The 12,916-nt window shown below is 39.9% G+C and overlaps 1 protein-coding gene across 1 annotated transcript in view; it reads left to right on the forward strand.

Annotated features, from left to right (window-relative positions):
- Positions 1-12,622, forward strand: part of LOC116047751 (Down syndrome cell adhesion molecule-like protein 1 homolog) — a 102,629-nt gene extending 90,007 nt beyond the window's left edge. The window contains exons 23-35 of the mRNA XM_031296716.2: positions 1,850-1,967; positions 2,188-2,351; positions 2,551-2,649; positions 4,353-4,541; positions 5,215-5,343; positions 5,530-5,688; positions 5,818-5,973; positions 6,147-6,177; positions 6,327-6,445; positions 6,616-6,768; positions 6,927-7,121; positions 7,293-7,601; positions 8,003-12,622. Of these exons, the coding sequence (XP_031152576.1) occupies positions 1,850-1,967; positions 2,188-2,351; positions 2,551-2,649; positions 4,353-4,541; positions 5,215-5,343; positions 5,530-5,688; positions 5,818-5,973; positions 6,147-6,177; positions 6,327-6,445; positions 6,616-6,768; positions 6,927-7,121; positions 7,293-7,601; positions 8,003-8,559 (2,378 nt within the window). The 3' untranslated portion in view covers positions 8,560-12,622. The remainder of the gene's footprint in view (positions 1-1,849; positions 1,968-2,187; positions 2,352-2,550; positions 2,650-4,352; positions 4,542-5,214; positions 5,344-5,529; positions 5,689-5,817; positions 5,974-6,146; positions 6,178-6,326; positions 6,446-6,615; positions 6,769-6,926; positions 7,122-7,292; positions 7,602-8,002) is intronic.
- The last annotated feature ends 294 nt before the right edge of the window (positions 12,623-12,916 follow it).

Genomic DNA, 12,916 nt, shown 5'->3' on the forward strand with positions numbered 1-12,916 from the left:
CATATTGAACACATCGCAGTCTGTTTATATTAAACCATTTGTGTCTCCAGAGGATGGTGATGTAACTTGAGTCAATGTCAGTTGGGGTTGAAGACTACAAGTATAAAAAATTTAGAAAAGAGCTTACCAGACCTCTGTAGCCTGCTCCTCATCTCTGCTGGAGGCTAACGGCTTAGGCTGTGTTAGCAACTACTAGCACAACACACCAAAATCTCTGACCAAACTGTCATAGTCAAATATCATTGTGGGCAATGTAGTCAGCAGGTTTTGACAAACTTCACATCATCATTCGTCATTGAGATGCAGTTGAAAGTTTATGTATTTAACAAACTTTAACTTTTCAAAATTTGGCCAGATTTTAACCAGGAAAGCTGAAAGCCTTTTTACCTGCAAATCACCATATCAGTGGTTGTTCCACCACAGTGTCCTTGTTTTTTCCTGATGTTTCTGGTGCTTGTTCCGTTCCTCTCTCTCTCTCTCTCTCTCTCTCTCTCTCTCTCTCTCTCTCTCTCTCTCTCTCTTTCTCTCTCTCTCTCTCTCTCTCTCTCTCTCTCTCTCTCTCTCTCTCTCTCTTTCTCTCTCTCTCTCTCTCTCTCTCTCTCTGCCATCTCTCTCTCTCAACTGTTACAACACTGATGCTATTCGAGTAGTATTCCTCTTCAAGCCTCTTATTGACAATGCCATGAATTAAAAAAACAGTTTTTAAAGACTGTTTTGCTCTGCATCTCTCATGGTTCTGTGAATAATTTGGATAATATCCCTCTGACTCTGTCACTTGCTCTATACAACTCCTCTGCATATTTTTCGACCTCTCCTGTTTATGTGTTTATGAGCGTGTGCTATTGATTTCAGAGTTCAGAGGGCACCAGATAAACTGGCCTATATTAGGGAAATGATAAGAGGGGGAGCAAAAGGGAGGACAGCAGCTGGAGGTAAAAAAAAAAGGGAGAGAAAATGTCACGACGGGAGTGCAGCTAACTAAAACACAACACACTAGAGAGGCAGAGTTTAAGAAAATGAAGAGGGCAAGTAAATCAATAAGCTTTGGATTAAAAGACAGGAATGAATAGAGTGCACTTCCCACCATGTTATCCTTTCCTGTATCTATTTGTTCCTTTGACTGCTGGGTGCAAAGGTTTGAGAGTGTATGTGTGTGTGTGTGTGTGTGTGTGTGTGTGTGTGTGTGTGTGTGTGTGTGTGTGTGTGTGTGTGTGTGTGTGTGTGTGTGTGTGTGTGTGCGCTCGTAAGGGTGGATGCGTCAGCTGATCGGCAGCTGTAAAAGGCAGTGTCCTCCAGGCTTGCCCACTCAATACTTCATTCAACCTTAACATAAGTGCACTAGAGCACTTGCATTAAGACGCCAAGCTTGAGAAAGAAAGAGAGACAGAGAGAACGGGTGGGGGGAGTGACAGAGAATAAGAGGGTTATGTCCCTGAATGGATGGATATTTTTTTCATATCCTCTTTGCTCAATATTTCTCCTGTCTTATATTCTTATTCATATGCTATTCTCTGCTGGACAATGTCACATTTAACACAGATTTCTTTTCCACAAAGTGTGAATCACGGTAAATACCTTGCACACTCCTGTTTGTTGAAAGAATCCCAAATGGAAAACAAATCAATTGCATATCAACCCTTTCATTTCTGTATTGATTCAACACATTCCTGAAACATCGACAGCATTTGTTTATCCGGTTTGAAAATAGTTTATTTGACAATGGCAAGATTAACCGATTGAAACATATTAATTAAGCTTTTCCTTTCTTGTGTAAGTGTTAATGACAATAGCTCTAATGGTGTGTCCATACTCCTTTCATTTTTACATGCCTCTCTTCATCCTCCACCAGCCCCAGCTAAGATCCTGTCATTTGGGGGTACAGTGACCACTCCGTGGATGAAGGAGGTACGACTGCCCTGTAGCTCAGTAGGAGAACCAACACCTACTATAAAATGGACCAAAGATAGGTGAGAATCTTCCCCAAAAATGTTATGTAATGCTGGGTTTATGGTGCTGCTGTGATACCATGCATCTCTCTAACCCAAACAGATCCTGTTGATCTCATGCTTCTGGACAATTTTGCAGCCTCCTGTTAACAAACACTAAAAAAAATATCTTTTTATCACAATCTAGTAAGAATCTTTGATGACGTCCTCCCATGATTCTCTCTATCTCTCTCTCTGCTAGTGAGGACACAGCCATCCCAGTGTCTCTAGATGGACAGCGTCTCATTCTGGCCAATGGGACACTGGTGCTGCGCTCTGTCAAAGCTGAAGATTCTGGTTACTACACCTGCACGGCCACCAACACGCTGGGCTTTGACACTATCATTGTCAACCTTTTGGTTCAAGGTAGGAAAATGGCATTAATACTTATACCTTTCAGGCTATTTCATTTAGTCCACTCAACTATGGTCGTACCTCACTTATATGTCTGCTATTCTTGCTGAAAATGAGAAACAATGATACATTTTTACCTCCTCAAAGGAATCTCTAATATTTTAGTACAAGTATTATTGAGCTGTTAACTCTTTGTGTGTCTCTTCCTCAGTCCCTCCAGACCAGCCTCGTCTAACCGTCTCCACCACCTCCACCTCCTCCATTACTCTGGCCTGGATACCAGGAGACAACGGAGGCAGCTCTATCAGAGGTACATGGCCCTGCACAGCAAAGCTCTCTTTCTGTATACTCACATCTCTTTCTTCTTGTCTGTTGCCAATGTGTCTAAAGGTATACAGAGTGTCGCTTGAGGTCATCAAGTTGGGTCTATTCACAAAATGTGAATGAATGAAAAAGATTTCCCTTCGACCCTCTGTCTGTCTTTTCTGTCTCTTTTATCTGGCACATTGTTAGTGTGCATGCTGATCTATTAGTTTATTGATTGGCCTCCTGGTTTTATGTTTCCCTGTTAACTATATGTCTGTTTGATTATCTGATTGTTGGTGATTTCTGTGTGAAGATGGGCATGGTGTGTGTGCCAAATGGGCATGCATGCTAATGTGGTTATAATCCCTTTTCTTTGTCCATGCTGTTTGTCAGCATGAGGGTGCTCCAGTGTCATCTGGCTGACTCTTTGTTGCTCTTTATCCTTTATGAAACTATAAAACAGTTTAAGATATAACTGCACCCAGAAAGACTTGGTGTTCCACATGTCATTACTAAAGAAGGTTGTCAAAACTAGGAAGAAAATGTCATGGGATCAGATTCAAAAACAACTTTTTGAACCATTGGGTCTAGTATATTTTAAAGCTGCCAAAAGCTGTTTTTGTGTTCTTTATGTGAATTAGCATACTGCCAGGATGCCCAGAGAAAGCATGCATTACAAGAACACAAGTAGGGAGTAATGTAATGTGTTGGGTGTGCAGCTTTTTTATTCAAATAATGATGGTCCACCAAGCAGTATTTGCACACATCATCCAGTGTCTCATACATCATTGAAGCCAATCTATATACCTTGTATGTATACCAGAATGCCTGCCTGTTTGTGAAGCCAGTGTCAGCAGTCCCCATCAAGCATCTATTTTACTTCACTACTGCAGTGACTTCTGCTGATTATTCCCTTACAGATAAAACATGTTAGCATTTCATAATCTCAGCTGGTTATACAGCTTTTTGCAGCTTGTGTAAAAATAAAATCAAAATAAATAAATGACCAAATCCTGTAGGCTAGTATGCTACAGTGAGAACTGATGTAATGTTCTAATCTGTTCTACAATAGTTTGTTATTGCGCTGTTCTTTACTGCTCTCTCTGCTATCGTCTGTTGTGTTCTGCTGTGTTCTCTTCTGTTCTGTGACAAACAGGGTGACTATAAAACTTCTAAACAAACACTGCAAGATCTGCACATGTTAACCTCTTTAATGTTTTGGACTCCATCACACCATCTGTTAGAGAGAGAGGGGGAGGAAAAAAAGATGGTACAAAGAAACACTGAGAGGGAGACATTTATATATACATAATTATATACAGAAAGAAGGAAAGACGGACAGAGATGGAGGATTAGATGAAAAGTCTCTCAAAGAAGCAGGGAGTTGGCTCTCCAAGGCAGCTGATTATAAAAACAGTCACCACATTGCATACCCTCATTTCCATAGATGCTCAGTCAGCGCCATCCCAGTCTAGGGGTTTGTAGGTAACTAATGGTGGCTTAGACATCCTCCAATCGGGGCTTATTTGGGCAAGTGAAGAATAGTCTGACACTGCCATCTAGTGGACAGTAAAGGTACCAATGTCAAAAGCTTAGTAGGGTTGGTGCAAAATGAGTTTTTCATCTTAACTGTATAAAAAATAGAGATATGTAATATTAAAAGAAAATAATAATTATTGTGTGCGTGCTTCTTTTGTGTGTATGCAGGTTTTGTGCTGCAGTACTCTGTAGACAACACGGAGGAATGGAAAGATGTTTTCATCAGTTCGAGTGAACGATCCTTCAAATTGGACAACCTGCGCTGTGGCACCTGGTATAAAGTGAAGCTGGCTGCAAAGAACAGTGTTGGAGCCGGACGCATCAGTGAGATCATTGAGGCAAAGACCCATGGGCGAGGTGAGAAGCCTGGGATGGGTATGAAAGAAAGTAGTGTGGGTAGATAAAGGTATGTATATATATATATATATATATATATATATATATATATATATATATATATATATATATATATATATATATATATATATATATATGTATATATATATATATATATATATATATATATATATATATATATATATATATATATATGTGTATATATATAAGCTTTAAATATATAGCATACATCCAACGCTATTAAAACATTAGATCTCATAAAAATGTGCAATAAAACCCTCCACTTTTGACCCAAGTAGAAAATGTAGATACATGTTTCCTGTCTACACCTAAAAGATCAAACTTCACTTCTTTGTGCTTCATACTTTATCCTCACAATAGCTTATAAAGGATTTTTCACAGTCAGTGTATTGCTCTGGGACATCCTGTCTTATATCACAGGTGACCATTATTTTTGTTTTAGTGCCTGGGTGAATTATGTGTATATTGATGATTATAATCAAATTATATTTAATACATTTAGTAGGTTATTTTCTAGCAGTTACATATATGCACACTGTTAAGCAAGACATTGCTATTGCTAAATTGCTTATGTTGTCTTATGTTCACCAACTACCTGTTAGCGTATATGGCAAACAGTAATCAGACATATCATGATTTGCATCTTTTACAGAACCCCAGTTCAACAAGGATCAGCCGGTCTTCACCCACATTAACTCCAGCCATGCCCGCCTCAACCTGCAGGGTTGGGCTAGCGGAGGCTGTCCAATCAGCGCTGTCACACTAGAATTTAGACCGAAAGGTGAGTCACTGCTTTTTTAATTTGCAATAATATTTGAAGATATCATGCAACAAATAAAATAGAAAAGTTTGCACATGAAACAAAGAAATGTATTGTTAGTATTGAGGTAACTTTCCATCTTTTAATGGAAACCAATAAGAAAAGACAAGAGATCAAACTCAACATTGGTATGTGTACTTTATGTAGGTACATGGGCATGGCAGACTGTACGTACCAATGCCACCACAGATGTGTTCCTGGCAGAGTTGCGTGAGGCCACCTGGTATGAGTTAAAGATGAAAGCCTGTAACAGCGCTGGCTGTGGCAACCAGAGCTCCCAATTTGCAACACTGGACTATGATGGCAGTGAGTAGAAGACTGTCTTTGTTTGGCATTTCATTTGGATCAATGGTGTTGTATGCTACTTTAAAATACTTTAATACTTTGACTTGTTGTAAAAGGGCAGTAAATTATGTCTGTTCTTTCTGTGTGCAGGCACAATTCCACCAATCAAATCCCCCTTGGAAAAGAACGATGATGTCAAGAAGCTGTTTTCGATTGGCTGTCCTGTGATCTTGGTCACACTGGGTGTTGCGCTGCTCTTCATCATTCGCAAGAAACGCAAAGAAAAGAGGCTAAAGAGACTAAGGGGTGAGAGAAGTGGTAGGGAGGAATTGGCAAAAAGAACAAAGCAGTCTTCAGAGATATTCCTGAAGCAGACTTCAGAGAGAATTTTGAATGTAGTCTTGAGATTTGCATTTATTTTAAAAGATTGATTTGTTTGTCAGGAATAAATAATTTGTCATGTTCTCTGCTCTCTCTAGATGCCAAAAGCCTGGCAGAGATGCTGATCAGGTTAGACTGCTATTTCTGAGTCCTTCTCACAAAATCAGTCTGAAATATTATTTAGTGTAACTCAAAATTTATACCACAAATTCACATTTTGCATTTCTTTCAAAGCCATGAATGTTTGTGTGTGTGCTCGTCTTGTATCTCTGGATTAGTAAAAACAACCGAAGCTTTGACACCCCAGTGAAGGGACCTCCTCAGGGCCCACGGTTGCACATCGACATCCCCAGAGTTCAGCTGCTGATAGAGGACAAAGAAGGCATCAAGCAAATCGGTGAGAGGAAGAGCGTTGTTGTGTGTTCACGTGTCTGTGCATAAGCGTTGGATCAAATGATCTTTATTTCAAATGTATAAGAAAAATTTGAAGGCATTGGACTTTTAGTTGTCAGTTTTTTTTAACCTGCAATAGCTGCTTTCCTGAAATATTAATTCTGTCTCGTATAGGTGAGGACAAAGCCACTATCCCTGTGACAGACACAGAGTTCAACCAAACTGGAAACCCTCAGAGCTTCTGCACAGGTGTGTCCGTCCATCACCCTGCCCTCATCCAGAACACAGGTCCTTTGATTGACATGTCAGACATCAGACCAGGAACCAGTAAGTGCTCTTAATGCTTGCTGTCCATTTTATTAGTAAAAGCTGAAAGTAAATTAAGCAGTATTGTAGCATGTAGCATTTTTTTGTGTGTGCAAATGCTAGTTAGTTTTCCTGTACATATGCACATCCTTCTTATTTCTTCACCCATTTCCCACCAGACCCAGTGTCAAGGAAGAGTGTTAAGTCAGCCCACAGCATCAGGAACCGCTACTCCAGTCAGTGGACTCTGACCAAGTGCCAGGCCTCCACGCCAGCTCGCACTCTCACCTCAGACTGGCGCACAGTTGGCTCCCAGCATGGCATCACTGTCACAGAGAGTGACAGCTATAGCGCCAGCCTCTCACAGGACACAGGTTGGCACATGGGTGAAATGACACTTATAGCCATTAACATGCACATATGAGTAGGGATTATTTTTGTAATGTGGAGGAGATTGTGGGTTTGCATTGGGGTACACCTCAAAAAGCATTTGAAAACTGGAGATAGTGTGCTTAACTTTATTTCCTTTTCTTTCTCTTTCATAGATAAGGGTCGCAACAGCATGGTGTCGACAGAGAGCGCCTCCTCAACCTACGAGGAGTTGGCAAGAGCATATGAGCATGCCAAGCTAGAGGAACACCTGCAGCATGCCAAATTTGAGATTACTGAGTGCTTTATCTCTGACAGCTCATCTGACCAGATGACCACAGGTACCAATGATAATGCCGACAGCATGACGTCCATGAGCACACCATCAGAGCCCGGTATCTGCCGTTTCACTGCCTCACCACCCAAACCCCAGGATTATGATCGTGGCAAGAATGTAGCTGTGCCCATTCCACACCGCGCCAAGAGTGAGTGGTTGCTACAAAGCATACTTTTTTTTTAAGAATTACTTTTGTCACATGGCATTTAAAATTAGCATTAAAATTTAAATAAATTTAAACAGAGAGGTCCAAAAACAATTAAATAAAATAGGAAAACAAGACTAGATAAGAAAATAAATAACAAAACAAGTAAAACAATTTAAGATACAATTATACATTATACAATATATACAACTAAGTTTAGAGGGTAAATAAGGTTCTGCCTGATGGATCATGTGTACATAGCGTGTAAAGATACCTGTAATTTTGCCGGATGAGTCCAGTGCAATCAGCAGTTTAGATAAATACACAATTTGATAGCATGCAGCAATGATTATTATCCACAGGTGTTTTTTGCAGTCACATTAAATGTAACTTTTCCTCTCCAGGTGACTATTGCAACCTACCCCTCTACATGAAGTCAGATCCTTTCTTCCGAAAGCAGTCGGAGCATCATGACCCATGTCCAGTGGTTCCACCACGTGAGGCCTCTATTCGTGGCCTGGCCCAGCGGGCATACCACACCCAGGGCCGTCATGTGACTATGGACTCTGCAAAGCAGCAGGCCCTAACCATGGGCCACTCTGGCCTGTCCAGTCTCACTTCCTCTGGAGGAGCAACAGGAGGCTGTGGCGGATCTAGTGGAGGGGTGTCTGCTAGCTCTAACAGCTCCACCCTTCCCCAGAGGACTCTCACCATGCCAGGCGCCTCTGCTTCAGTGGCCCAGAGTGCAGCGGCAGCAGCTGCTGCTACTGCTGCTGCCACTGCTGCATCATCATCCTCCGGTGCCACAGGAGGGACTCCTGGAGGTGCCTCCTCATCCTCCTCCAAGATGGGAGGATCCAGAGACTCTCTCCTGGAGAGCAGCTCCTCGGGCTTAGGCAGACTACAGAAGCAGAGGGATGGAGGGGCAGGGGCCTACTCCAAGTCATACACACTGGTGTAGCCTGCCATCACCGCAGCCTGTCACTGTAACTCTTAATACAATGCTGGTCAAGCCAGCGCTTGCCTGGAACCTCTATGAAAAAGTGGGATGAGGAACATACACATGCACAGCTGACCTGTCAGTGCCTGCGCTGTGCCAGGCTGCAGGGGGCTGGTTGGGTTCCCATTGACACTACTATATGAAGGGGTCAGAGTTGGGTCTCCACAGCACAGGGGTTTGCCTTTCTTTCTGCCTGATTGCTTTCTATTATTATTGTGTCATCTTTCCCTATCCTTAATTTTATCACCCTGCGAATCACTTGCCAAAACAAATGATTTATCTGTTCACCTCATATTTTCATTTTCTGGTAAGGACACAGTACTTATGCACAAAATGCTTTCCACGTGCACTGTCTTGTTTTCTGGATCAAGACAGTCATAGAATGAACCAGGTTGCTGGTGGAGTTTTTGAGGTTTTTAGGTTTTTAAATATATTACTTTTCTGGTCTCTGATGGAAGAAGAGCTCATATCACAGCATTGTGCCATGGCAGGATGCTTTTACTGTATGCATAAACCACCAACCTTGGTGTAACACTGGCTCTGAGAGGTTACTCCATCATGGATTCACACATTAGAGGCAGTGGAAGGACTGTCGTCTCAATACCAGTTTTGAGACGTGGAGAATTTTCTTATACATGCAATGGATGACACAGCATAGTGGTCTTAATTGATGCTTTTTTAAACAGACTCATAGCAGAGGAGATGAAAAAAATGTCAAGTGAATGATGCATCCAAACCTTTTTTTTTCCATCAGTTTTCTGTTTATTTTCTGATGATGGAAATATAATCTCATGTGCACTAAGAAAACGTTAGAATGGATCCAAGTAACAGAAACCTTCACAAGCCTGCGTGTGTGTGCGTGTGGGTGTATATGTGTAAATATATATATGTATACATGTGGCAGGCACACACCAACAGTGGACCTTTTTTAAATCAATCTGTATGCTGACCTCTTCGGCAGACATCTGTGTCAAAACTGCCCCCCCTCACTGTTTATTTTGTACCTGTGAAAGGGGATTCGGGGAAAGTAACGTTGATGATGCTGATGACGTAACACTATGATCCTAATTTGGTCCAGCATTTTGAACTTTGTTTTGTTAAGTTTGCTTTAGAAATGACACTGAAGAGGAAGTGGGTTCAAAAGAGCAATTGCAGATGAAAGAGGTTCCCTTTCTTTCTCTTCCTTAGAACAAAGAAGGAAGAGACTCTCTTATGGCTTATCATTGCGCCACAATGCCATTATTCTTTGTTTAACTCATTTTACCTGTATCAACTTTTTCCCTTTCTATCCTTCCCCACTTTCACTCCTATCCACCCAGTCCCCCATCATATCCATACAGTGTCACTGTGACCTACTGCTAGCATGCTGGCTAGTTAAAAAGATAGACAGACTGAGAGGTCTAATATGCACAGACAGGAAGAAATGCTACTTGATGTTCAGTGACAACTTGAATGGAGAGAAAGTAGCAAACATACAGCAAATTTATTGAGATGTATACAAGAAAAATCATATTTGTATGAAGTGATCTTGAATTTATGAACGGACAATGACTTTGAGATTATAGACAGAGACATCAAGTGTTGTTAGAATTTGCAGTTGTGTTACGGAAACGGGGAGAGGGGGGTTACATAGCAGAGAGAAATAAGTGGTCTTCTAAACTAAAATATGTGTTTTCAAGTCCCTCCACCTCACTGAAATTTAATTTAGCTTTATGCATGGTACTGTATCTGCTAACTTTACGTTTAGTTGTTATTCCCATTTCTTCTCCCAAAGCTTAATCCCATAACAAAGATCGTTCCAAAAAAAAGAGTTGCTCCAAATGTTTTGCAATGGTAAAACGTAACATCAGGGCTCTCGCAATAGAAAAAAGAAAAAGATATGATATATGTTTGTTTTCAATAGTATGTACATATATATTTCTATTCAAATATATAGCAAATAACGTATATGAATATTGAAAAAAGCAGAGAAATATAAAAGCCGTTCTAATTGAAAATATATATAAAAAAAATCACAAGACAATCGCTCAGAGTGAAAAACTGCAAGAAAGAAGGAAGAAAAAAGAAGAGGGAAGCTTAAACGGGTAGCACAACCATGGATGGGAGATCTTGGAAAGAAAGGAAGTGGTGTGAAAGAAAGTTAAATGGTGAAACTGAGGTTTGAGGTATGATACAATGACCCCCTTGTGATTTTGTAAATCTTCCAGTTGTGATGCCTGTGCAGCAGGTAGCAGCTGAGAGGAAAAGCACAGTGAAGTCAAATTATAGTGTGAGATTGTGTAGCTGATTAACTGTGGTCTATGGCTCAGTACAGAAAGTGTGGTGTTGAAAAAGAAAACAGTAAAACAAGGACAGCCTATACAGTAAATGAGCCTATTGTAATATGTTGTATTGTACCTTCCAAAGGTGTGTTCACAAACTCAATGCCATTACCTGATTAGAATTAATGAAGACAAACAGACTGTTTCTGTTTCTTATCTGTGTCATAGCGAGTCCTCCCCAAACTCCAGGACTGCAGGCCAATAAACATACCGCACAGTAATCATTATAACTGCTCATATATGTATTAATGCTCCCTTTCATTTTAAAACTTGACAGAAGAGAAATTGATTTAGCTTTCCATTGTTAATGATTATGATGACTTTCCTTTTGGCCTTCATGTTTCAAGTTTTTTAGAAAAACGAGTTTGGAAAAGGGCAGGCCTGTTTTAGCAACCAAAAACAGAGGCTTCCTTACTCCAGTTGTATGGATATTGGATGGAGTGATAAGACAAACTTTTGTCCACCCTGCTTTCCCCAAATCTCCAGTGAAGTTGCCTCTTCTGTAAAACACTGATTTACTGTCAGTTTGCTCAAAGTATATACAATGTGTACCTTTAAGGAAAACTCCACCCTCTGATACTTTTACACAGTTACTGGCAAAAAACAAACAATAGTTTTACATTGCGAGAAATATGCTTATTTGCTTTCCTGCTAAGAGTTAGATATGAATATTATATACAGTACAAAAACCAAAGTGTAAAAATAAGTTGTGGTTTTACAGAGGTTATGTGCCGGACTATTTCTCGGCCGGGAGAAGTCTTGTCCTCATTTTGAGGTTTGCAGGCAGCAAGCGGAGACTAGATGGGTTTTTTTTTGACAGACTATGCCTTCTTTTTACTTTATTTTTTGTACAGATTAAACAAACCAGATATAAGGTGTTAATTAGGGAGTTTTTAATGAGTGATTTAGGGTGGATTTTTAAAATACAACAACATACTTTTCAAACTGACTCTGAGTCTGTGTTCATGAGGCCAACTTCACGTTACATGCTACATCCCCAACCTTTTCCACATCTGCTCAACCAACCAGATCTTCCCCACTCACTGTAACCCTTGCCCACCTATACAACATTATTTCTACTCCATAATAGAAGACTTGTGTACATAGGAAAGTGTTTTGTATAAATGAGTACTATTTTCGACATCTTCACTAGAAACCAGGGCACAATGTAAACTTTGAACTGAAGTTATTGTAATGAAACAGAAGAGGACTTAATGAAAAACTATAGAATTATACAGACACTGCTTTACCTTGATTTATGATCCAGTTGAAACATGTCAGAGTGGACCATGCATAGTTAACAATATTTATTTCTTCTTTTACAGGACATTTGATTGCATTGTCTCCTTTTTAATTGTTTTTTAATCTTTATGTTATTTTATTTTTTACTTTGTCACAGGTTGCTTTGATTTAGAGTTTATCTTTTTTATTCCACTTTTTGGGGGCAGGACAGCAGCATTGCATGATCCGAAAATTTTGCTGGTTAAAAAAGAAAAATGGAAATGGTGAATTGAACTATTTAAAAAGGGGGTTCATTAAAACATTTGAAAAATGCAGAGGATGTTCCTTAAACTTTTATGGGGAAACGTTGCTTCAATTTGCAATTGCTTGTGTTTAACTCTACATTTTCTTTTCTATGAAAACAAACAAAAACAGAAAAAGAGTACTCAACACCTTGTGCAATAAAGCTATCTTTTTATGAACTGTGATGGTATTATTTATTCTTTCACAACCATATAGTAGTCCAGATAAAGGGCCTTCTGTAATATCCAGGTTTTACTGTAATAAGAACTGTTACTTTTGTGCCAGTTTTTCAAAGAAAATTAGATTGGATCACCTTTATCCAGATAACAATTTTTCAAGATTACAAAATCCAGATTACCAGGGTTCTAAAGTAGCCTACATATCACAATGTAAGATATCAGCTATGTAAAGAACAACAGGTACAATAGCCAGCATTGGGTCACCACCACATAATACTGGCCTGTATTATCAAC

Source organism: Sander lucioperca, chromosome 5, assembly GCF_008315115.2.
Source record: "Sander lucioperca isolate FBNREF2018 chromosome 5, SLUC_FBN_1.2, whole genome shotgun sequence".
In the NCBI taxonomy this organism is placed as follows: Eukaryota; Metazoa; Chordata; class Actinopteri; order Perciformes; family Percidae; genus Sander; species Sander lucioperca.